Source organism: Camelina sativa, chromosome 9 (assembly GCF_000633955.1).
Source record: "Camelina sativa cultivar DH55 chromosome 9, Cs, whole genome shotgun sequence".
NCBI classification, from domain to species: domain Eukaryota; kingdom Viridiplantae; phylum Streptophyta; class Magnoliopsida; order Brassicales; family Brassicaceae; genus Camelina; species Camelina sativa.
In genome coordinates this window covers 17,092,214-17,117,129 of record NC_025693.1, presented here as the reverse complement: position 1 = coordinate 17,117,129, position 24,916 = coordinate 17,092,214, and the positions used below count along the sequence as shown (strand labels likewise).

The 24,916-nt window shown below is 32.9% G+C and overlaps 1 protein-coding gene across 1 annotated transcript; it reads right to left on the bottom strand.

Annotated features, from left to right (window-relative positions):
* Positions 16,988–20,209, bottom strand: LOC104711192 (11-beta-hydroxysteroid dehydrogenase-like 2). The gene is given in 6 exon segments (XM_010427873.1): positions 16,988–17,180; positions 17,245–17,387; positions 17,474–17,605; positions 17,891–17,976; positions 18,088–18,280; positions 18,394–20,209. Coding segments are annotated over 6 exon segments (930 nt in total). The 5' UTR covers positions 18,577–20,209.

The following is a 24,916-nucleotide window of genomic DNA, read 5'->3' as shown; positions in this document are numbered from 1 at the left end:
CATAGGTCCTTGTATAGCCATTGTTCTGTTGCTGCTTCTGGTCACCAATGTAAGGCCTGTTTCCTTGCTGATTACCGAATCTCTGTCCCTGATACCCAGCTCCATACACATAGTTGACATTCTCCTCTGAATTCTCTGGCTCTGGCTCAAACGTCTCAACTTCAGCAGCAAATTGGACTGACTTCTTTCCCACAAGAAGATTGTGCACTGAATCAAGCTTAGCACTAACAGAAGCTAGCTGATTTGCATCAAACTCTCCATGCAGTCTCTTTCTTTCAGCATCAGCTCTTTTAGTGCTATTGCTAGAAGCCAAATTCTCAATCAAAACTTCTGCATCTTCTGGAAATCTTGTCTTGAAGTTCCCATGACTTGCAGCATCTAAAGCTAACTGATACTTCCAGTCACACCCTCTAAAGAAGATACTCAACAGTTGTACCCTTGAAAAACCATGGTGTGGACAGTCTCTTTGATAAGCTTTGAACCTCACCCAAGCTGCCTTGAAAGCTTCATCATGTCCTTGCTTGAATGAAGAGATCTTGACTCTCAGCTCATCTGACATTGCATCATCATAGAAATGGTTGAGGAAAGCCACCTTGATATCATGCCAGTTTGTCAGAGATCCAGCTGGCAACTGCTTCAACCACTGAGATGCCTCTCCTGCAAGTGAGTATGGGAAGAGCTTGCAGAATATGAAATCCCCAGTCACTCCATTAGCCTTGATACTGGTCACAAGATCCTCAAAATGCTCAATATGGTCCAGAGGCTTCTCATGGGGCAGAGCAGAGAAAGGTCTCTGTCCAACCAGTTGAAAGTAAGCAGGCTTCAGCTCAAAGTCATTCCTCTGGAATGGTGGAGGAACAATTGCAGACCGGTTCTCATACATAAGATCAGCCCGGTTGTAGTCAGCAATGGTCCTGATCAAGTCCCGGTTCTGCTCCTGTCGTCGAACTGGGTTCTGTACGTGGTTGGCAGCTCCACGTCCGTCTGCAGGAAGGGGGTATCGATCGATACCCTCTTGTTGGTGTCGATCGACACCGTCGACACCATCAGCTGGTTCGTCGACAACAACAATTTCAGCAATCACATTGCCCTCAACATCAATCTTTTGGCCCTGCTCATTGCGCAAGTGGCCCTCTTGATCCCTCAAAGCACCATCCTCATCTCGCATCAGAATGATAGTATTAACCATCTTTAGAGATTTGGCTGCCTTTCTGTTCTCACGCTCAAGTTTTCCTAACTGTTGGTTTGACAAATTCACAGTAGGACCAGACTTGTTGCTCCTTGTGTGAGGTCTAGGAGGCATGCACCTGAAACACCAAAGAGAAGAAAAACAAAAACGTGTAAGTAGAAAATAAAAAGAAAAATTTAGACAAAATCTAAAACTCAAATCTAATGGTAGATCAAAAGAGTCCCCGGCAACGGCGCCAAAATTTGATATGCTCAAATTAACCCTAGAGCTACTCTCTCAAATTAAGAGGTCAATGCAGTACTTAGGGGTCGAATTCCACAAGGACTCAAGACTACACAATAAATTATAGAGTTTTATAATTAAGCTAAACAGATTAAATTGAATTAAAAATAGCAATGCAAAATATTAAATAAAGCTGTTGTAAATTCAGAAGATCAAAAAGCTAGGCCTAGGGAATTTCTCAGGAAATTATGAAATATTAAATCAATCAATAAATTAGGATTCAAACAATTAAGAACAGATCTAGAACTCTAAACACTTTTGTAAATTAAATCAGTTCTCACTGCAAATAATATCTAAATTTAAAACCAGAAAATCCAAATCTCTTTGTAAAATTCTAGGTTAAAAATCAGCAATAAAATCAAGTTTAGATTGTTCACAAAATTATTAAATCAAATCTCTTTGCAAGAAATAATTTTGCTCATCAAAAGGTTTTATCAGGAAAACTATTATATTCTCATATCAATTTATTTTCCTAAAGTATTAATTCTAGATGGCCAATCAAGGATTAATATGAAGAACAACCTAAGATGAAGATCTAGATAGATAATGAATCCTAAATAAACAGATCTAATAATTCATAAAATCCCTGTGAAAAACCCTGAACCTAACAAGCAAACTACTCAGACATAATCAATGAAGAACAAGACATGATTCTGAATAATAAGCAATAGAGATTAAAAGAATAAGAAGGAGTTCAAGAATTCTTCTCTACAAAGCAGATCTGATCTCTCTCTCTCCAAAAGCTCTCAAAAATCTCTCAGGGTTCCAGAAAAATAAAACTTGATAGAATAAAACTTAAGGGTTTGGTAAACCTAAAAACTATATATATATGTCCTAAAACACGTCAGGGACTAGTCTTGCAAATATGGAAAACTTTGGGCAACTTTGTAAAACTTCCAAATTTGGCTCTCTCGTCGGTTTGGACTGGGTGTTGATCGATGCTAAGGCAGTGTCGATCGACACCATCTCCTCTGATCGATTCCAAGTTGATTTCTTGCGGATTATTGCTCCAAACTGATCCAAATTGCTCCACTTTGCTCCTTTCATGCTAAAAACCTGTAAAGACTCAAAAACAATCTAGAAACAAATGAAAAGATACTAAAAGACTCCTTATATCATGGTTAAAAACCATAAAAATCATGATATATCATTATTCTGCAAAAGTCCTACAAATAACCACCCCATTAATTTAAATAAGACGAGGCCCTAATTAAAAACAAACAAACATGAACCTACGGAATGAATAAAAGACACAGAATGTTTGCTACAATACTATATTAAAATAAGAAGAAATGGAGTTCCAGCTTTTTAATAACCATCAACGGTTAACAAACACACCCAAAAAATTAGACTAATTCTCGCAATGCTGTCTACTAGTGTTGTTCGTTTATTTAAACAAACCAAACATAACCCAATGTTATCATACATTAGAAACTGTAATGTACAAAAGATAATATACCAAGGCAAGGGATTCTATAAGTTAATCACAGCTGTTACTATTTCACTTGAAAAACTATCTACAACATGATATCAACATTAAAACAATTTTATAAGAAATAGAGAAATATTAAAGACAAAACCCCACACCTACAAATTACACACACAATTATGCCATAAATTAATGAATCATTAGAAAACGTCCAAGCTAATTATGATGTGAATATGAAAGGGAGAACTGTAAGGGAATAAAGGGAGGCCAACAAAAAGTACTCAAAGAAACACAAACGGCACAGAAAAACAACTCCACCCTATAAATAACTCTGCAAAAAGTCTAAAGATCAATATCACCCACTACTTGCAAAAAATGAATACCATAAAACCCTATTCCCTTCAAGAACTACCAAACGACATCCTTGGAGATATCATCTCTCGAGTTGGTAAGGTTTCAAGGCTGACAGTCAAACATGTTATGCAAGCATCACCACAGCTTGCAAAAGCAGCTCAAGATCACAGAGTTTACAAGAAAATCAACCAGCAGCCGCTAGCAATCAATCCCTTAGCAGCCTTAAAGAAATACCAAGACTTCATGGAGAAATGCATTGCAAGTGGAAATGTGGAGGCACACTACATCAAAGGCATCCAGGAATATTTCCAAAAAAACAACACAGAAGAAGGCTTGACACACTTGAAAAAGGCAGCAGAAGGTAACTACGAGAAGGGTATTTACCTTTTTGGAATCGTCAAGTTGTGTAGGGGTGACACAGCATAAGGGCAATATTGGCTTGAGAAGCTAGGCTGGAAAGAAAACAAAGCAAAGGGTGATCAATGCTGGATTGATATCAAGAAGTCATTGCACAGAGTGAATGTACGCAAACTGCAGTGCTATTACAATACATTGGCAGAAGTCCAACCAAATATCAACTGCAACATCAATAACATGAATGCTAGATGCCCAGACTGCTACTGCTTCAAACAAATGATCAAGTTTGTCTTTTTCGTTTAGTTTAAGCTTTGAGAAAAAGGTTAACCAATGTTATGTTCTATTTTGAAATCAGAAAATCATTTATAAAATCTTTTTCTCATCGTCTTTCGTATACATTAACAAAATGAGAGAAACAAGAATAAAGATGAGGAGGAGCAAACGAAATCTGAAAATATGACAACAAAAGAGACAATTTCGAGTGAGAAAAATAACAAAGATTAACATGAAAACAATAACAGGACATAGATAACCAACATAATTTGGAAAAAATGCCACCAATTCAGGCAAGAAAAAATAGCCAAGTAACAGACCATCAGGACAACCAAAATAAAATTAACATAACTTGCCACCAATTGAGAAAATAATCAGCAAACATAGAGAATGAAAAAGATCAACATACCATTAGTTCAAGGATACGATGCCGGGTAAAATATGGAGATGAATTTCACAGTAGAAGTCATGTTCCGACCTGATTATTTATATCTTCACCTAAGCTCGTATAAGAGGACTTCTCTTGCTGCGCCGGTGGAATAAACAAAGTGAAGTTAAATATAATTAAAAACCGAACAAAATTAAAGCTGACAATTTAACTAATACTACGAAACTCTACCTGGCCATAAAACGATAAGATCAAATCGCTCGCAGTCAGACCGATGATCAAATCGCTCGCAGTTAGATCAAATTGCGGCCTGTTGGGAATCAAAATGCATAAAGTATGTATGAAAAATCAGCCTTTCCAGAAATTGTTAGAGATTGATGGAAATAGTAGATTTCGAAAACTTATCAAGAGCAGCTCAAGAGTACAGATCGACATCTATATTCTCATTTCGTTAAAAAAACAGAGAAAGAAAATAATTACTAATTCCAAATAACAAAATACGGTTACCCAGAGCGAATATGAAAGAGGATAGAATTGTAAACCTTACAATGGTCCTTATGAAAATGCAACAATCAAAATTTGAGAGCTCAACCTCTCATGTACATCAGAAGAATCGATGGTCGGCATACCGTTAACGACGCCACAAATTATAAAAAGGTAACATAAGTATTACGGATACAAAAATCGAACCACTCAAGGGCCTAAAACGACATGAAATTAAAGGTCCAACACCGTCAACCCAATAAAAAACTTTGCGAAAAAAAAAAAACGTAGCAATAAAATTTTTTAAAAAACTTTAAGAATACTGCACTAACTAATTAATCCAAATACACAAGTATTGAGAGAAAATACTAGCAGAAATTATAGGAAAAATATCAACTTTAAAAGAAATACCAACACAGTAAATTAAGCTTAATCCAAAACCGATACTTATATGAAATATCAATGGAAACAACATAAAGACTAAAAAACAAATTAAACAACAACCATATATTATATCTTTATCTAACGTAAACAGAATCAAATAATAAACAAAAGTAAAAGTACACCTTAAAGTAACTATCGCCCGTACCGCGTGTCAATTGCAATGTAATTTTATGTAATTAGATTCCCTTAGAATCTTAGATATGAAATAAAAATTAAAAACCTTATTGTAAATTAATTAAAAAAAAAATACAAACACATATTGTAAATTAATCAGTTTGTAAACAATACTAACTGTAATTAGTAAATTATACATATATCAAAAATATAATCTTATGTACTTTTAACACAAATAATCAATTCTCATATTTATAAAAGATACCAACTCATTTGACTGTCTCTACACTTTAGTATAACTAATTTACAAAAAAAAAAAATCCATAAAAATAATCATATTCCTCTACAAAAAAATAAATAAAATAAACTAAATTATACTTAATGCAAAACCTATTTCTAAAAAAAACTATCCAACAAAACAACATAAGCAACCAAAATATAATNCTGCACTAACTAATTAATCCAAATACACAAGTATTGAGAGAAAATACTAGCAGAAATTATAGGAAAAATATCAACTTTAAAAGAAATACCAACACAGTAAATTAAGCTTAATCCAAAACCGATACTTATATGAAATATCAATGGAAACAACATAAAGACTAAAAAACAAATTAAACAACAACCATATATTATATCTTTATCTAACGTAAACAGAATCAAATAATAAACAAAAGTAAAAGTACACCTTAAAGTAACTATCGCCCGTACCGCGTGTCAATTGCAATGTAATTTTATGTAATTAGATTCCCTTAGAATCTTAGATATGAAATAAAAATTAAAAACCTTATTGTAAATTAATTAAAAAAAAAATACAAACACATATTGTAAATTAATCAGTTTGTAAACAATACTAACTGTAATTAGTAAATTATACATATATCAAAAATATAATCTTATGTACTTTTAACACAAATAATCAATTCTCATATTTATAAAAGATACCAACTCATTTGACTGTCTCTACACTTTAGTATAACTAATTTACAAAAAAAAAAAATCCATAAAAATAATCATATTCCTCTACAAAAAAATAAATAAAATAAACTAAATTATACTTAATGCAAAACCTATTTCTAAAAAAAACTATCCAACAAAACAACATAAGCAACCAAAATATAATAATAAAACCTACAAAAATTATATATGAACCCAAAATATAAAATAGCGGTCAGTTTATGAACCATGGTAAAATTAATATCCAAAAAATTTGCTTAACAACTCCGTCTCTTTGGTTTACAAATTATATGTTTTGTCTTCAAAATTCCGATATTATAAATTACTTATTATTATTTGTAAATTAAAAGGCAATAAAAAAAATAAAAAAAAAAATATATATATATATATATATATATATATAGATTTATGACTTCTTACATCATACTGTAATATTGTTAAAAACAAACACAGACCAGCCAACCTCAAAAGAAGACAAGAAATTACAACAAATATAAAACAAACAACAACCAAAACAAAAAAAATCCAAAGCTATAATGTTCATTGGCTAATTAAATAATGTGTGGATCACCAAATTTTACATATCTACCGTCAATTAGAAATAATATAACGGTCATAAATCAACACTTACCTAACCCTTCTTCTCTTATTTTTAAACAACTCGAAAACAATTACTTATGTTATCTTCCTTCTGATTTTTAAACTTCGCCGCAATTCTGCAAGATCCAAAAGGTTATCTTCGATTTCTGCCTATCTCTGCAGGATTAAAAAAAGGTATTACGTTTCTTCACTCTCCAAAATCTGACGATTGCCTCATCCCCCTTTTCCTACTCTTATCCTTTTCAAGTTTTGGATCTAGAAATCTTATAGTTTCCTTCTTTGTTCAATACAAATCTCATGTACTAGGTTTCTCTTTTTTTATCTCATTTGGTCAATTGATTGTAATCGAACTTCTCATATCATTTTCAGGTTGTCGTTCTTCTCTTTTGGTGCATCGATTGTAAAAGTATGTAATTATTGGTTGCGTTAACTTTCTTAATTTTGTTTCGATTTAATCTCTGTTATTGATTGTTGATAGAAAGAAAAACCGAAACTATAGTAATCAGTGTTATTGATTGTAAAAGGATTTCAATGGAAGCAAAATGAATCATATGTGGCCTCCCAGCAAAGAACGTGATACCGAAAATCAAACAAAAAGGTGAGCAAGGTGAAGAAAGTCCGGCGGATGATGATGTGAGGGAGATAACAAGGCTACAGTACAGAAAATCTCTCGCTCACCTAGGCTACTTAATACGCATCGAGGAAGACGAAGAAGACATTGATCCAATATACATGAGAATTGTCCGAGACATCCAAAACAAACGCCCAAAAGTAGAAGGATCCTCACGATATGGAAACGCTAATTGAAGATTGTACTGTTAAAATTTATTCTCTTTGTTATTTTGTCAACTTTGTTAACTTCCCACATGTATGTTTAGATTTCGTCAACTTTCAATATTATCGGATCTCATTGTCTTAAAAACACTTAATTTATTAGGATATGAGAATTAAGTAGACAAATAATGTAGCAACGCCCGAAATATGAAGCCTAAACATAACGAGAACTCTCCTTCAAAAGTCTTCAAGTATTATCTGAACAAACTTCTCACAATCGTCGTAAAAAATAAAGTCGGCGAATATTAGAGGACATAGATGAACACACCTTTACTCAACTAAAGAGATTAAGAAATACTAATGATAAGGACAACATAAGTATACCATAAAATACAACTCACATTGAAACAAAAAAAAACAAAATTGTTTTAATATAAACAACAAACCAAAGTAAACTTCCTGCATAAGCTTTTTTAAAAAAACAAATGGCCAACCAAAAAAACATAAGGAACCAAGATCTAACAAAAAAAAGAAAAGAAAAAAAAATAAATAACCAGACCATCATAATAGTATATACAACAAAACTGGTAATACACTTTAATCTAATTATTTTAAAAACATTTAAAAACACACAGAAGATGATCTACAATTTTGAAAAGAAAATAAAACACACTAAATTATACTTCCTGCAAAACTTATTATTTTTAAAAATATCCAATAAACAACATAAGCACCCAAATCAAATAAAAAACAGACATAAATATGAATTTACATAACCAAAAAATAATAAAAACAACAAAACCCTAAAGTACACTTCATCTAACTCCCGCGCGTAGCGCGGGTCAATTGCTAGTATATATATAAACCAAATCTAAATCATCTCATGTGATATATAAATGATAAATTTCTTAACTGTGTTAAATCGATAATAATGTATATATTAACCTATATATCGTTTTAAAATGATAATCCTCAAATTATATAGTGAACAAAAATGTAACGACTAGAATTACTAGTCAATAATTGCTTAAGCGCGCATCCGTTGATAAACTTTTATGTAAGACTTATAACAATGATTAAACATGATAATAATTATATATATAAAAAAGAAGCATAGCATCCAAAACAAGCTAACCTCTCCAATACCGGAGGAAGCTCCGGTAATTAGAACTACTTTTCCTGCAATATTTTCAGAGCAAATGTGCTTGTAAAGACAACTCAAGAGTTTGATCAAAAGATAAAATGGATAAAACAGGACGAGAAAACTGATGGTAAGAGGAGGAAGAAGAAGATTGAGAATAATGTGAAGCATATCCATATTATTATTGTTGGTTTACACAACCTACTACTCTACTTGTTTTTTCGATGTCTCAAACTTGTGCTTTACAATAGAAGTCTATTAGTAGAAACGAAGGAGGAATTTTAGTTATTGCCGAGTCATAAATGAAAAGGTGTTTGTTGGACCTCAATAAGGGGGAGGTATTGGTTTGAGATTTTAAGAGAGTTTAATGACTTTAAATAAAATCATGGAAAGTATAAAGTTGAGGATTCTTATTGATTGTTTAGAAAGTTTTTTAAAATTTTGCTGATTTTTTTTTCCTAATCTTGTAAAATCTCTCATAAAATCTTGTAAATTCTTGCTCAACAAATATTGCACAATATTCTTTTGATTCAACACTTCTGTGAAAAAAAAAAATCTCTTTGTGTTCAGGGTTCTTCTCTCGACATCGCAACCTTCAACATCGCCACACACGACGGTGGTGGTAGCCATAAACGGAGGCTCTCTTCTTCTCTGATCTATATAAATTGCATAAATTGTGGCGATCTCGTTGTGTGTGTCATTATTATATACAAAAAGGGTGTCATGATCCTTACATAAACAAACATGCACACACACACACAGAAGAAAGAGAGATAAAGAAAGAAGATGAGAGAGAGGGTACTCGAAGTGAAAATTGAGAGAAAGAGTGAGAGATGAATATATTATACATTGACCTCTCTGTTTCACGAAGTGCACACAAAAAAAAAGTCATGGACTCTATGTCACAATCTCTCTATTTGATGAAAGAGTTTTCATAACTTTTGTTATGAAGAAAATGATATAAAATCCTAAACCAATAACATAAAATTTGAATTCATTAACAATCCAAGATTTATTTGTTTTACTTGAATAACATAAAACTTTTGATGACTTTATAAAACTCTTAATCCAATAACACTAGATTTATCAAGATTTTAGATAACTTTTTATAAATCCACAACCAATAACACCAAATTTTAAAAGAGTTTTAAAAAGTCTTGATTGAATAACAACATATTTTACATAACTTTTAAAGTCATTAAAATTCTCCTTAAATCCCAAACCAATAACCCCCTAAATATTTGGACCTCATATAGTGAACCTTCATCGATAATATCTTTTTATAAAAGAATATCAAGTGATGAGAAGTTAATCTATATGCCTTGATGTGTGTGACTATCATGCGTTTGACATAATGGAGGCAGTTAGAACTTAGAACCTTCATTGAAAAGAGTTAAAAATTTGATAGCAATGTGCAAGTGCCAATACAAAACGTACGCCATTTTGAAGATCAAAATAATCAAGATAATCAAAACGTTACACAAAAAATTTCCGTCAAAAAGAAGACTAGTACAAATAAATTTGTCAACTCACATCCGGAAGTCATTAATATTGGGATTACTTTGCAATTTTTGGAATTCTCAAGGGAGAATTGCTAATTCTGTTCGTGTTGGTTCAAAGCCTGAAATGGAACAGCTACACATGGACAATTAGATCCCTTAAAACGTCATCATATCATTTGCCTTACAATCAAATGTTGGCTTAAGCTTGAAAGACAAGTAAGGGTAAAAGAGAGAAAAGACTAATCCTACCAAGTTATGGAATAGGATTAGCTCTAACTTAGGTAGGAGTTATCTACATAACTAATTCTATTATGATTAGGACTTTGTGTTAAGCTTCTCTATATATAAGGAGGTGTCAAGGTTGTGACACAACTTATGAGATTAGAGAGTTTGGAGAGCTTTAGTTTTTGAGTTATTTTTCTAAAGCAATAAAGGTTTCATAAGAAGAGTTTGTTCTTAAAGATATTGTTTGTTAAAATCAATATTTGGTATCAGAGCTTCTATTGATTTTCTCATTCAAAGTATCTGTGAAGCTAAAGAGAGAAACCGTATTCTTCAAAACCAAGAGAAGTCGCTCTTGACAAAGTCTACGGTAGAAACATGGGTGATTCAGAGAAAGATGCAGGAGCTATTGTTGCCCTAGCAAATATGGCACGAGAGAGTGGTTCTTCTTCAATTCAATGTCCAATGCTCAACGCCACAAACTACACCGTCTGGTCCATGAAGATGGAAATCTTGTTACGAATTCACAAGGTCTGGGAAGTTATAGAATCTAGCTCCGAGAACCAAGATAAGAATGACATGGCTAAATGACTTCTTTTCCAACAGTCCATACCCGAGGCTCTACTTTTACAAGTAGGTAAGCTTCCTACTGCAAAAGCTGTGTGGGATACGGTGAAAACAAGACATGTTGGTGCTGATAGGGTTCGAGAAGCACGTTTACAGACTTTGATGGCCAATTTTGATCGATTGAAGATGAAAGAAAGTGATAAGATTGATGATTTTGTCGGCAGATTGTCTGAGATATCTACTAAATCTGCAGCGTTAGGGGAAGAAATAGAAGAATCAAAGCTTGTAAAGAAGTTTCTTAAAAGCTTACCAAGAAAGCGCTATATACACATCATCGCGGCTTTAGAACAAGTGCTTGATCTAAACACAACTAGTTTCAAAGACATAGTAGGCAGACTCAAAGCCTACGAAGAGAGAATTTGTGACGAAGAGGATCAACAAGAGGATGATCAAGGAAAACTTATGTATTCGAACATGGAATCTCAGTCTTTTCAAGGAAACATGGAGAGTTTCAGAGGAAGAGGACAAGGCGGTGGAAGATTTGGAGGAAGATTTGGGCGAGGAAGAATGACGTGGACGTGTTAGCTATCAACCGAAAGATAAATCTCATATTATTTGCTTTAGATGCGACAAGCCAGGTCATTATGCATCCAACTGCCCAGATAGGCTGCTGAGACTTCAAGAAACAGAGGAAAATGAAGCGGACAATACCCAGGAAGCTGATGAATTAATGATGCATGAGGTTGTGTACTTAAACGAACAGAAGGTCAAACCAGATAAACTTGAGAAACACTCTGCAGAAGACAACGTTTGGTACTTAGATAATGGAGCCAGCAATCATATGTGTGGACATTTTAGTTACTTCTTTCAGCTCGACAAGAATGTTACAGGAAAGGTCCGTTTTGGTGACGACTCTCGAATTGATATCAAAGGGAAGGGATCGATCTTATTTGTTTGTGATGGTGGTGAGAAGAAGATTTTAATAGACGTCTACTACATACCAGACCTTAGGAGCAATATTATCAGTCTTGGTCAAGCAACAGAGTCTGGTTGTGATGTCAGTGAGGAGAGATTATTTAACTGTATATGATAGAGATGGCAAGCTACTAGTAAGGGCTAATCGTTTCAAGAATCGCTTATACAAGGTGGTTATGGAAGTCGAAACTACTACTCGCTGCTTACAGCTTAAAGTCACTAGTGATTCCTCAAGATGGCATGCTAGACTTGGACACATTGGGAGTGAAGGGATGAAAACTATGATACGAAACAATATGGTCACAGGGCTACCAAGTTTTGAGGTCAATAAGGACTTGTGTTCTTCATGTTTGCTCGGTAAACAATCAAGGAATATATTTCCAAAGGCAGCAACGTATCGTGCTTCACAAGTGCTAGAACTTGTTCATGGTGATCTCTGTGGGCCTATCTCACCTGCAACACCGGCTGGAAATCGTTATATTTTTGTTTTAATAGACGATCATTCAAGATACATGTGGACTCTGCTCTTGAAAGACAAAAGTGATGCGTTTGAACGGTTCAAACGGTTTAAGGCAACTGTTGAACAAGAATCCGGAGCTGCAATAAAAACTTTTAGAACTGACCGTGGTGGAGAGTTTCTGTCAGGGGAATTTAAAAGTTTTTGTGAGGTTTCAGGTATACAAAGACATCTAACAGCTCCTTATTCTCCACAACAAAACGGTGTTGTTGAGAGGAGAAATAGAACTCTACTATGCATGACTAGGAGCATCCTTAAACATATGTAAGTACCCAATTATTTGTGGGGAGAGGCGGTGAGACATGCTACTTATCTCATAAACAGAGTGCCAACAAAGGCTTTGTCAGCACAAACTCCGTATGAAGCGTTTAAAGGCAAGAAACCAAATCTGGAACATTTACGTGTGTTTGGTTGCATTGGTTATGCTAAGATAGAGAATCAGCACTTGAAAAAACTGGATGATCGGTCTCGAGCTTTGGTACATCTTGGCACTGAACCTGGATCAAAGGCTTATAGATTACTTGATCCGCTAAAGCAGAGGATTGTTGTGAATCGGGATGTCGTTTTTGATGAACATACAAGTTGGAGATGGAATAGTAATGAGACTGATATCGACTCAAGTATGTTCAAGATTGTGTTCGGACAATTTGGTAATAATGGCATAAGAGACCTGATTGAAGTTGAAGAAGCAGAAGCGTCTAAGGAAGGAAGAGATGAGATATGTGATGATAAAAGGTTTACCATGTTGGATAAGGATTCTAGTCCTGGTAAAGAAGAGGAGTCTGTTGCGAGAGATGTGACATAGATTGATGGAAAACAAGTACAGGATGTTGAATCACAGGCTACACTCCGAAGGTCCTCACGAATATCAGTCAAGCCAGGGTATCTTGAAGATTATATCCTTTTAGCTGAGCTCGAGAAGAAGTATGATTTCTTAGCAGAACTAGAAAGTGAAAGGCTGTTACTTACACTCGATGAAAAACCATGGGACTATCAAGAGGCGAAAGAACTGCAGGTATGGCGTGATGCTTGTCAAGAAGAATTGTCTTCGATAGTAAAGAACAACACTTGGAAGTTAGTTGATCTTCCACCAGGAGCAAAACCAATCAGTTTAAAATGGGTTTTTAAGATCAAGAGAAACTCAGATGGTAGTATTAACAAATACAAAGCACGTTTAGTCGCCAAGGGTTATGTTCAACGGTTTGGTATAGACTTTGATGAAGTCTTTGCTCCAGTGGCTCGTATTGAAACTATTAGACTGATTATAGCTTTGGCTGCTTCACGAGGATGGGAAGTGCATCATCTTGACGTCAAGACAGCCTTTCTTCATGGCGATCTGAGAGAAGAAGTTTATGTTTCACAGCCTGATGGTTTTGTGGTTGCAGGAAGTGAGAGGAAGGTATACAAGTTACAGAAAGCCTTGTATGGCTTAAAGCAGGCACCAAGGGCCTGGAATGCGAAATTGAATCAAACTTTGAAAGAGTTAAAGTTTGAGAAATGTTTGAAGGAGGCTTCTCTGTATCGCAGGCTGGTGAAAGATCATCTTCTGCTGGTGGCAGTGTATGTTGATGATCTACTTATCACAGGATCTTGCTTGAAAGTGATTAATGATTTTAAAGCTGAGATGGCTGCAAAGTTTGCAATGAGTGATCTTGGTAAACTTTCATACTACCTTGGGATCGAGGTAATTCAACATGAGAATGGTATTATGATGAAACAAGAAAGATATGTTGGGAGGATTCTCGAGGAAGCAGGATTAAGGGAGTGTAATGCAGTACTCACGCCTATGGAATCTGGTTTGAAAATGTCTAAGTCACAAGAGGAAGAAGGAATCGAAGAAAGACTGTACAGAAGAAACATTGGATGCCTTAGATACTTGCTACACACACGACCAGATCTTTCTTTCTGTGTAGGTGTGTTGAGCAGATACATGTGTGAACCTAAAGTATCACATGGATCAGCGTTGAAACAGGTACTGAGATACTTGCGAGGAACACTCATGTTTGGACTAAACTACACTCGGTCAAAGGGAACAGAGTTAGTTGGCTACAACGAAATTAGTCGGACTCGGGATGATGAAACAGGGTTGGTTGGTTTCAGCGATAGCAGCCATAATGTTGATGAGGACGATGGGAAGAGCACTACATGTCACATCTTTTATTTCAACCATTGCCCGATCACTTGGTGCTCGCAAAAACAAGACACTGTGGCAATGTCTTCTTGTGAGGCAGAGTTCATGGCGGCAACAGAGGCGGCAAAGCAGGCCATTTGGCTTCAGGAGCTTCTTGGGGAGATAACAGGACGAGATTGTGAGATGGTATTGATAAGGATTGACAATAAATCAACTATAGCTCTCTCTAAGAATCCTGTCTTCCATGGTAGAAGTAAGCATATACATTGACGCTACCATTTTATCCGGGAATGTGTTGAGAATGGGCTAGTAGAGGTGGAGCATGTACCTGGGAGCAAGCAGATGGCTGATATACTCACAAAAGCATTAGGGAGGATTAAGTTCTTGGAGATGAGAGAACTTGTTGGTGTAAAGGACACAACCAAAGAAGGGATCAAGCTTAAGGGGGAGAATATTGGCTTAAGTTTGAAAGACAAGTAAGGGTAAAAGAGAGAAAAGACTAATCCTACCAAGTTATGGAATAGGATTAGCTCTAACTTATTTAGGAGTTATCTACATAACTAATTCTATTATGATTAGGACTTTGTGTTAAGCTTCTCTATATATAAGGAGGTGTCAAGGTTGTGACACAACTTATGAGATTAGAGAGTTTTGGAGAGCTTTAATTTTTGAGTTATTTTTCTAAAGCAATAAAGGTTTCATAAGAAGAGTTTGTTCTTAAAAATACTGTTTGTTAAAATCAATATCAAACACCAAAGCACCACTAGAACGGCACCTTGTGGTGAATATAATCACCAGATAGGCACTCTTTTACTTTAAAGTTTATACTATAGAATCATTAACTAAAATGAGGATTTCATTTAAATCCAACCGTATTAGAAAAAAAATAAAAAAAAAAAAAAAACAGTTCAGTGGGAAGTATATGTGAAATACTCATGTTCAAGTGGACAAATAAAATAATTTATTGAAGATCACAACTCGTCTCACTTGTTAGCGAGCATATTTAGCTTGTACTCTCCTCCTTCCTCGGTCGCCATAGATTGTCTCGCAACCGTGACTCGAGGTTGTGTTAACAAGAACCGGGCTCGACCGGCATCGTCGACGTTGCTGTCAACTGTACACCTTCTTAGACATCATGAGTATGACCGCGTTTATGTCTTCCAGGGTCGAGACTAAACCGCTAAACACAATGTACAGAGTCATTTTTGGGTTTAATCCTCCACTGTTCTTGGCACCACCATGAGGAAGATGTGCATTGTTGGTTGAATCTGATGATTTCTTTGGCACCGCCACGTAAGCTTGTTGCCACTCTGGCACCAACCGAGACAAGAACTCTTTCCCGAACTTCATGTTTAAGATCCATGTTCTTTTGCAGAACGAATACAATAACTTATGGGTAACATTTTAAGACTCTTGTTTTTTATGGGTATTAAATCTTATATTTAATTATTTGAATTACTATTTAATACATAGAGTTAATTAAATTTTAGATTTTTTCAGCATATGATATGATTTAAATTTTTAAAAACGGATATATATTTTAAAAATTGTTTTAGGATTTTTGTAACTAAACAAGTATTTCCAGATATATATATATATATATATATATATATATATTATTTTACATTTGAGTTATTTTAATATATAATAAATATTTACAATTAAAAGTTAAATAACACGCAATAAAATTATATTGTGCGAATGATTTGGATCAATATGAATATAAATTTAATTATCATTAATTTGATGTTACACAGATAATTTATCATTTCATTATTTTACTAACATTATCAATATTAGATATATTAAATTGAGTAATTTATGATAATGTAGAGAACACATTATTTTGCAGTAAACTGTGGGTTAAATCCTATCATTAACAGTCAAATACAATTATATAATCTTACACTAAACAAAACTAACACATAAATATAACTTAAATTTTGATATATTTGTTATAAATATTTGAATTAATTTCTTCATAATGCATGGGATTATCTCTTGATTTATAAAACAAACAAAAAAAATAAAAGAAATGGATCTGTGGTATAACACGGGGTAAATACTAGTATGATAACATTTAGCGTTTTATTTGAAACACACACAAACAACAGTAAAACAACTTGAAACAAATCAGAAGAAAGGGAAAAGGATAAAGTAAAAGACTTAGTCACTTAAATGCAATAACGTAATATATCACAAAGTGTTTGCTTCATGTCCATATGAACAAATTGACAACGTAAGACAACCATAGTTGAAGACCAGAGATCTTGGATAGACCGTTATGATCAATCACGCTTGAAGTAAGGTTTGCCATAGCGAACAAATATGTAGTTGAGTACGTAGTCAACGATTTCAGGACAAACATTTTGTATCATAAAGATCCATTTTATCCAAGATGGATCTTCTATGTATGTCTCTCCTCTAGCAATACCTTTGAAGATCGATTTTGTGCATTTACTCACTGATTCTGACATTAGTTAATGTCATATATATAAGGTATTACAAATGAGGCGAAAAAAAAATGTTATGTACAATTGTACAAATGTTACTACTGACCATGTCTATAAATAGAGGAGTGGTCATATTAGTAGATACGAATCCAGGGATAACAATTGTTATTTTGATATCTGGACTGATCTCAACTCTTAACGTTTCAAAGAATTTTAATAAAGCTGCTTTGCTTGCCTATACATCATACCAAAGATATATCAATATACAAAACATTTCTGTATATGAGAAGTATGAAAAATATTTTGTAAAGAAAATTTTACTGAATAGACGCTTGCCGATGGCAAAGGTATATTTGCTGAAGCAGAAGTAGTCACAACGATTTTTCCTTTGCTTTTTCGAAGATGAGGAATGGCAAAATAAGTTATGTATGTTGAGCCCCAAAAGTTGATATCCTTAATGTACAATACACACAAATTAGATAAAACTGAGGTGAAATGTTTTTGTATAGAAAACTAGAATTTATTGAAAAAGTTGTATTTTTATGAACTTAACATTTTCACGAGTAATCGCAAAAGCAAACTAATACCTTCGAAGAGAAATTAAGCCAATGTACTACAATGGACAAACTAATACTTGCGTTTGAAGCAATCAAAATCATGTTCAACAACAGCTAAGCATTTTTCTTAATATAGGGACTATTAATAAAATTGTAAATGGATATTTCAAAAGAAACTCACCATTATATGATTAGCGTCTTGAATTTGGGTGAAATTTTCGAAAAGTATAGTTTGAGGTACCCCAGCATTGTTGATAAGGTGGTCCACTGTTTAGATATGATAACTTGATTAGCATAATGAGTTACAATTTGACTAAAAAAATCATAAGAAGCTAGAATTTCATAATCATAACAATTACAACAATATTTAGTACTTACATTTTCCGAAATGACGAATCGTTTCATCGATGAACTTCTTGCAGTCTTCAACGTTAGAAACATCACCAGGTATGATAATGACATCACCCGATCCTAATTGACGTAGTGTTTCTGCTACTATCTCTAGACGATCCTTTCTTCGAGCAACAAGAGCTAAACATGCTCCTTTCTTTGCGTATTCGTATGCCAAATGCTTTAGTTTTTGGAACCCAACAAAACAATTCAAATAATATTTAGACATAAAGACTATAATAACAATGATTGAACATGATAATAATAAAAGCATAGCATCCAAAACAAGCTAACCTCTCCAATGCCGGAGGAAGCTCCGGTGATTAAAACTACTTTTCCGGCAACATTTTCAAACCAAAGGTGCTTGTAAAGACAACTCATGAGTTTGATAAAAAGATAAAGAGGCTAAAATAGAACGAGAAAACTAATGGTAAGAGGAGGGAGAAGAAGATTGAGAATGGTGTGAATTATATCCATGTTTTGTTCAAACTTTTACTTCACAAATCACAAGAGAGGAAAATTAGTTATTGCCGAGTAGATGACGTAAATACAGAGATGGTTCAACCCCATTAAGTAGTTGTAGTATGGTAGCCTATCGAAATAACGTTCCTCTGTAATGAACCGTTATTTACGGTTATTTTTTAAAACCGAACTTATTGGTAACGACATGGTGTTGAAGAGTATTAATATGCAAAGTAATACAGCACGACATTTTAATTCTCAACATGATTTAATTGAATTTTCAATTTTCACATTCCATGACTTACAAGTACAAAATAATTTAACTACTAATGTTCCAGAAATGTATGCTACTGAAGTACAAAAGAATTTAGAATTCCTCCCGACAGCTCAAGAAGAGTATCTGTGTATGACAATTGACACGTCTTGAAAACTTTGTAACAACGCGACTATATTGAAACGATATGATAATTCGATATTGAAACATAGTTGACCTGAAATGGAATTTCTACATTAAGCCAGCAAACCCATTTGTCTTGCAATTCATACAAGGCAATAATTAGTTAATTACACTTGGTATCAGGACATTATGAAGATATCAAAACCAGGAATTGATGATATTTCATTTGTAAAAAAAAAGATAGCGAAATGGAAAAACATAAAACCGATTAAGCTAGGAAAACGTTGTGGAGTGTGTCAGATTACAAAAGACTCAGCAACGGCTTTAAAAGCCTAAGCCAGGGATAACTGTATTTTGATTTTTGTTTCTCATCATTCACAACCACCACACAAATAAACTTCAGACCGTCCTAGTCAAGTAAGATGCTTTTCAACACTCAAGTTTCAGCAACCATTCAATCTAATCATCACAGGCTTCCAAACCAACAACAAACAAAAACTTTTAAAAAACAGAGGAAATCATCAGATCTTCCTATACAAGAGTTATTCATAATACTCAGAAATCTCTGAGCATTCAACAACTTGGCAAAGTGTTCATCATTTGAATCCCATTGCAAATACTTTACAAAATCAAAAAAAAAAATATTGTTCCCCGACGTCCTAAAAAACATCATTGAAAATTTGAAGAACAGGATAGCGAGGGAAACTAAATTTGATGTAGGCTAATACACTTCACAACAAGCTTCACATATAAAAAATATTCAAAGCATGAGTTTTTATTATCATGTAAAAGCCACCCTAAACTCTTTAAGACAAAATCAAAATCAAACAAGGAAGAACTCAGTCCCTTAGATGTTCATAATAATGCGATCATTACCGCAATCATTACAGGTCTGTAAACTTGACTCATCACTGTTCTTCCCATACCAAACAAAATAAAAACACGAATTTAAGACAAAACCTAATAAAGAGATATGTAGCTGCTCAAGTACTGCTTCCTAATCAGTAGTATCAATACTAGAATTAACAGTAATGATTACTAAAGTGATTAGAGAGCGATTATATAGAACTACGAGCAACACGATTCATTTTGCTTCAAGGGAACGAATCATATGGGAACGGACAAATCCACATCGACTATCTGATGAAGCCATATATAAAACTATTCCAGATCTAAGAACTAATCGCATCAAGAACAAAGCAAACAGAGACATTTATTCGAAGACAAGCTATACTAAACCCTAGAGGATGAATCGGCTGAAGAAGTGTGAGATTAGGTTTGGTGTGTGGAAGTGTTTATATAGGTTTATAAGTCGGTATTGGAGATTAGGGTTTTTTAAGGTGGCGGATTAAATGACGAAAGTAACCTTGGGCTGAGGTTGTGTTAAATCCTCTTTTTGTGGTTGGTTATTTGTTACAGCCCAGTATTGAAGGTATTTGTCTTTTATTTGAAGCCCAATATTGTGTTGAAATTGGTTTTTTTTTTTTTTTTTTTCGTACGGTTTGAATTAGATAGGCAAATTTTAGGGTAGACTAGATAAGGGGCCGCACGATGTGCGGGTTCAAAAATTATTGAAAAAAATAAATTCTAAATCTTAAACAATTTTTTAAAAATATATAAAGAAATTTTATTTCCTAAAATAAATATATAAATAATTTAAGTTAGAGAATATTTGTATTTACCTTCATACATTTATTTATATATATATTTTTTTAATATATTTTAACAATTATTACAATAATTTAAAGCTAAATAATATCCTACTAAAATTTTTTGCCAGATACTCATCATTACAAATATTATTATTTTCAAATTTCAAAAACGTTTCACAACTTATTCACAAAATATTTTACATGCAACAAATTTATCAAAGCAACATCTAATAAGTAATCATGTACAATTTTACTCTATGTTTTACCATTAAAAACATGTTCTTACACCCAAAATTATTTTATTGTTAAAGTATGGTCTTTATCACCACCTATAAAATGTCTTCTAAACAAATTAAACAAATTCTATGTTGCTTTATTTTCATTTTGGCATAATTATAGTGCTTATAATTATTTTTATTTTTTTTTGCCAACATATATAGTGCTTATAATTACTAAAATTGTTTTGTGACATAATTTCTTTAACCATGATGTTATTTTTTACTCCAAAGATATTGAATGAACAACTGGTGAAAATTATCTACTCGAATACAATGATTTTATGACTAACCCAATAAAAGTTGAGAACCTGAAAAAGTTAATATAATATAATAAAATAAAAATTTGAAAATTATAATCATGATGGTATATATATCTTAGATAATTCAGATATACAAAATAGAAACTTTATATACAATCCAAAACATGACTTATGTCATAATCAAGGATCAACGACCTATTTACTCTTTAAAAGTATCCAATGTACCAAAACAACTTAAAGCTATGACCTCGTCTCAAATATTCTCGAATCATAAATTCTCAACTTATTTTTACCCGAATCAAAAGTTCTCATATATTTCTCCATATACCTGGTTTAAACGGTTTACGAACCTAATTTGTTAGAAAACCACATAAGTTCGGTTTGAAACCAATTTTAAAATGGTATACCGTTCCAACTTCCCAAATTTGAAACCGCTTCTCAATTACTCGATCAAGCAGCTATTGTTTCAGTACCAGAATCATCAACATTATTCAGAAAAGAAAACTCTAAATTTTGACCAGAAACCACCGACTTATCTTCCAAACTTATAATGCTACTAACTGTATAATCACTTTGGAACCTCCATTAGTGTCTCCATCCTCGATTAAATTAGCTGACATTATATACTTTGATTTCATTTTATTGCATCTGATAGCTTCTATTGAAAAACCCGCACGAATCAAAGACCCACGCAATAGATCGGTAAAACTTTATCAGAAAAAAAAATCAAAGATCAAAGTTTTCGATATAAACATGTAATATCATGTAGATATAATGTTATTTTCTTAATTAGATGTTCTATTATGTTTCAAAAATAATAATTCTTTTGACATAACTTATGTTATTCTTTTTAAATTTGTTATTCACTATTTATTTATTAATAATAATATACATGCTTAGTGACTGACTTTTTTGTTTATACATGTCAAAATCTTATTAAGAAAACATGTATAATATAAGTAGTGTACAATGGAAAATATATTAGTTTTGTTAATTTTTCTTTTTGATTTGGAATTTTTTTTAGACATAAACATGTAAATTTTGTTTAGATTTAATGTTATTTTCTTAATTAGCTGTTTTGAAAAATAATTATTTTTTGACATGTGTCAACATCTCATCGGTATACTTTTATTTCCGTCTACAGTGAAACTTTGATTTGGATCGCACATAGTATTTTTACCTTAGTTGTTTTTTTAATATAATAAGATTACAATTATCTAATGATTTGTTTTACCAACTTGAAAACTGTAATTTATAATCGTTAAAATTGACATGTCACGATCTGGTGAGTTTTTAATTTTGATTTCGGATCGTTAAAACTAACACGTGTCACGATCTGGTGAGTTACTAACTTTGAGAACCAAAGTTTATATAATAAGATTTGAACAATGATTTTTTTAAGTTTTTTGTGATTACGACTTTAACCCACAAAATAAGGATTTTAGGGTGCTTTGAAATTAAAAAAAAAAAAAAAAAAAAAAAAAAAAAAAAAAATATGTTAATTGTTTCTAACGTCTGTGNATCTCTCCGATGACATACTCTGTTACATGGTTACCCTTAGCTGTATACATCGATGTGTGATTGTTATATTTACACGGACGGTGACCAACTATTTCATACGTACAATGACAAGTTATTGAATCAAATTCAAACAACAATTGTGTATGAGAGCGAAAGCCATTTTTCATCAACCATGAAAGAAACAATTTCACTTGTAATTGTGTTAAGAGTACCATGCACCACTAATGTAAATTGCTAATCAATTTTGTTTAAAGCGTGGACACTTTGTTGTTAATTTTGTTTGGTTCACTTGTGCAAACTTTTGGAAGTTTACATTGGTGAACATGTCAATGTCATTATCCGGCTGTCAATTATCTTAAATTTGGGAAAACATTGTTATTAATGAAATTTTTAAACTATGTGAGTTTCCGTGTAACATATCTGTTGAACGATCAAAGTAGATCTCGACTCATTGTCTAGTCACCATATACATGGAAACGTGATGTTTTTGCAGAATGTACCATCTCGTTGCAAGACCTTAAGCTGCAGAGTCCGAATCAAGTGCATTTCGTAATTATTCAGTGGACCTTAGTATACATCCCCCATTTGAAGAACAGAATATTCTGATCGAGATAAAATACAAATACAGTAAAAACTCTATAAATTAATATTTTTGGGACAATGAAAATCTATTAATTTATAGAGATTTTAATTTATCGATAAATTAATAATTACTAATTTATAGAGAGTCTTTCCTAATTTAGTAAAAAATATTTAAAAATAAAATTTAGTCGTTATAACTAATATATTTATAAAATCAATTATAAGGAAAATAACAATTATCATGTTTTGAAGATATCACTCAAAGATTTTTATATAGTAAAAATATTAAAAATAAACTCTAATAAAAGTTAATGTGTATATATATACATATATTTAGATAATTTTTGTATAATTATTAATTTATATTATTGATGGGACCATATATTTACAAAGGATTTTCAAAAAAATTATTATCTTATTATATTATCGAATAGTGTCTAAAATTACAATAGTCCCAACTTGGGACCGGAGAAATTTATTAATTTATAGAGATTATTAATTTAACGAGTATTAATTTATAGAGGTTCTACTGTACATAATCATATAAGACTATATTATTTGTATCAAATGATTTAAAGTATACCAAATATTACTGAATATGGTGTTATGTAAATCTGGGCCATATTCTACCAACATTTGCTTCCATTGTAAAATTATAAATACAACTAGATAATAACCCGCGCTGGTAGCACGGATTTTTTTTTTTTATTTTGTTATTTGTTAATAGGGAAATTACCTAGAATATTACATAAAAGTAGGTTTATTACTAGACTAACACGTTGAAATTTTCGACTTACTAGAATAACACATAAAAGTTTGCAAATTACTTCTATATCTGAGTTGTGTGTTTTATTACTGTATTGCCATTTATAATTAAATTTGGTCGAAAAAAAACTTGAGATCTCATGTTCTTGCTCTTGTTTCCCTGTTTTTGTTTTTATTTCTTTTTGAATCGATGTTTGTTTGATTTTTTTTGTCTCCTTTACTCTGATTCTGCAAGAAAAGAATGGACTGTTGGATAAATTCCCTAAAAGATGCAAGAAAAGAAGCTTTACTTCTCCACCAAATAAAAGTTTCAATCTTTTTTTCTTGTTAGGGTTTCCTCTCTCTTTTCTTTGGGATATTTCAATCGGAGGAGAGATATCAAAAAAGATGATAGATTTCAGTCAGAGACAACGATTCTTCGGGTATACGGGTCAGCCCAAAAGCCGATAATCTCACCCGACTCACCGGAACCATCCCTGGTCCTATCGGTACTCCTTAGGAAGGCGGAACCTTTCAGATCGATATCACCATGCCAGGTCCGATCCCAAATTCTTCTACTTTAAGGCCTTTGATTGTGAAAATTCTAATACCCAGAACCTAGTTTTTGGGGATTATGTAGTTATTGGATTCACTTGATTTTGTTTCGATTGGTGTAGGAGTTGAGATTTTAGGGTTTATGGGTGTTTGATTTGTATTGTGTTGGTGTTCCTAATCGATCTTTTTTTATAAAAAATTGCAGAAGGGTATCCATTTGAGCCTCCAAAGATGCAGTTTTCAACCAGAGTTTGGTAAGAAGATGTTGACTCTGATTCTTATGTTAATCATTTGCAAATTTTATGAATCTGTGTAGTTTTCTTATTGTGATTGATAAATGTGTAAGAGAACTTAAGCTTGGTACTA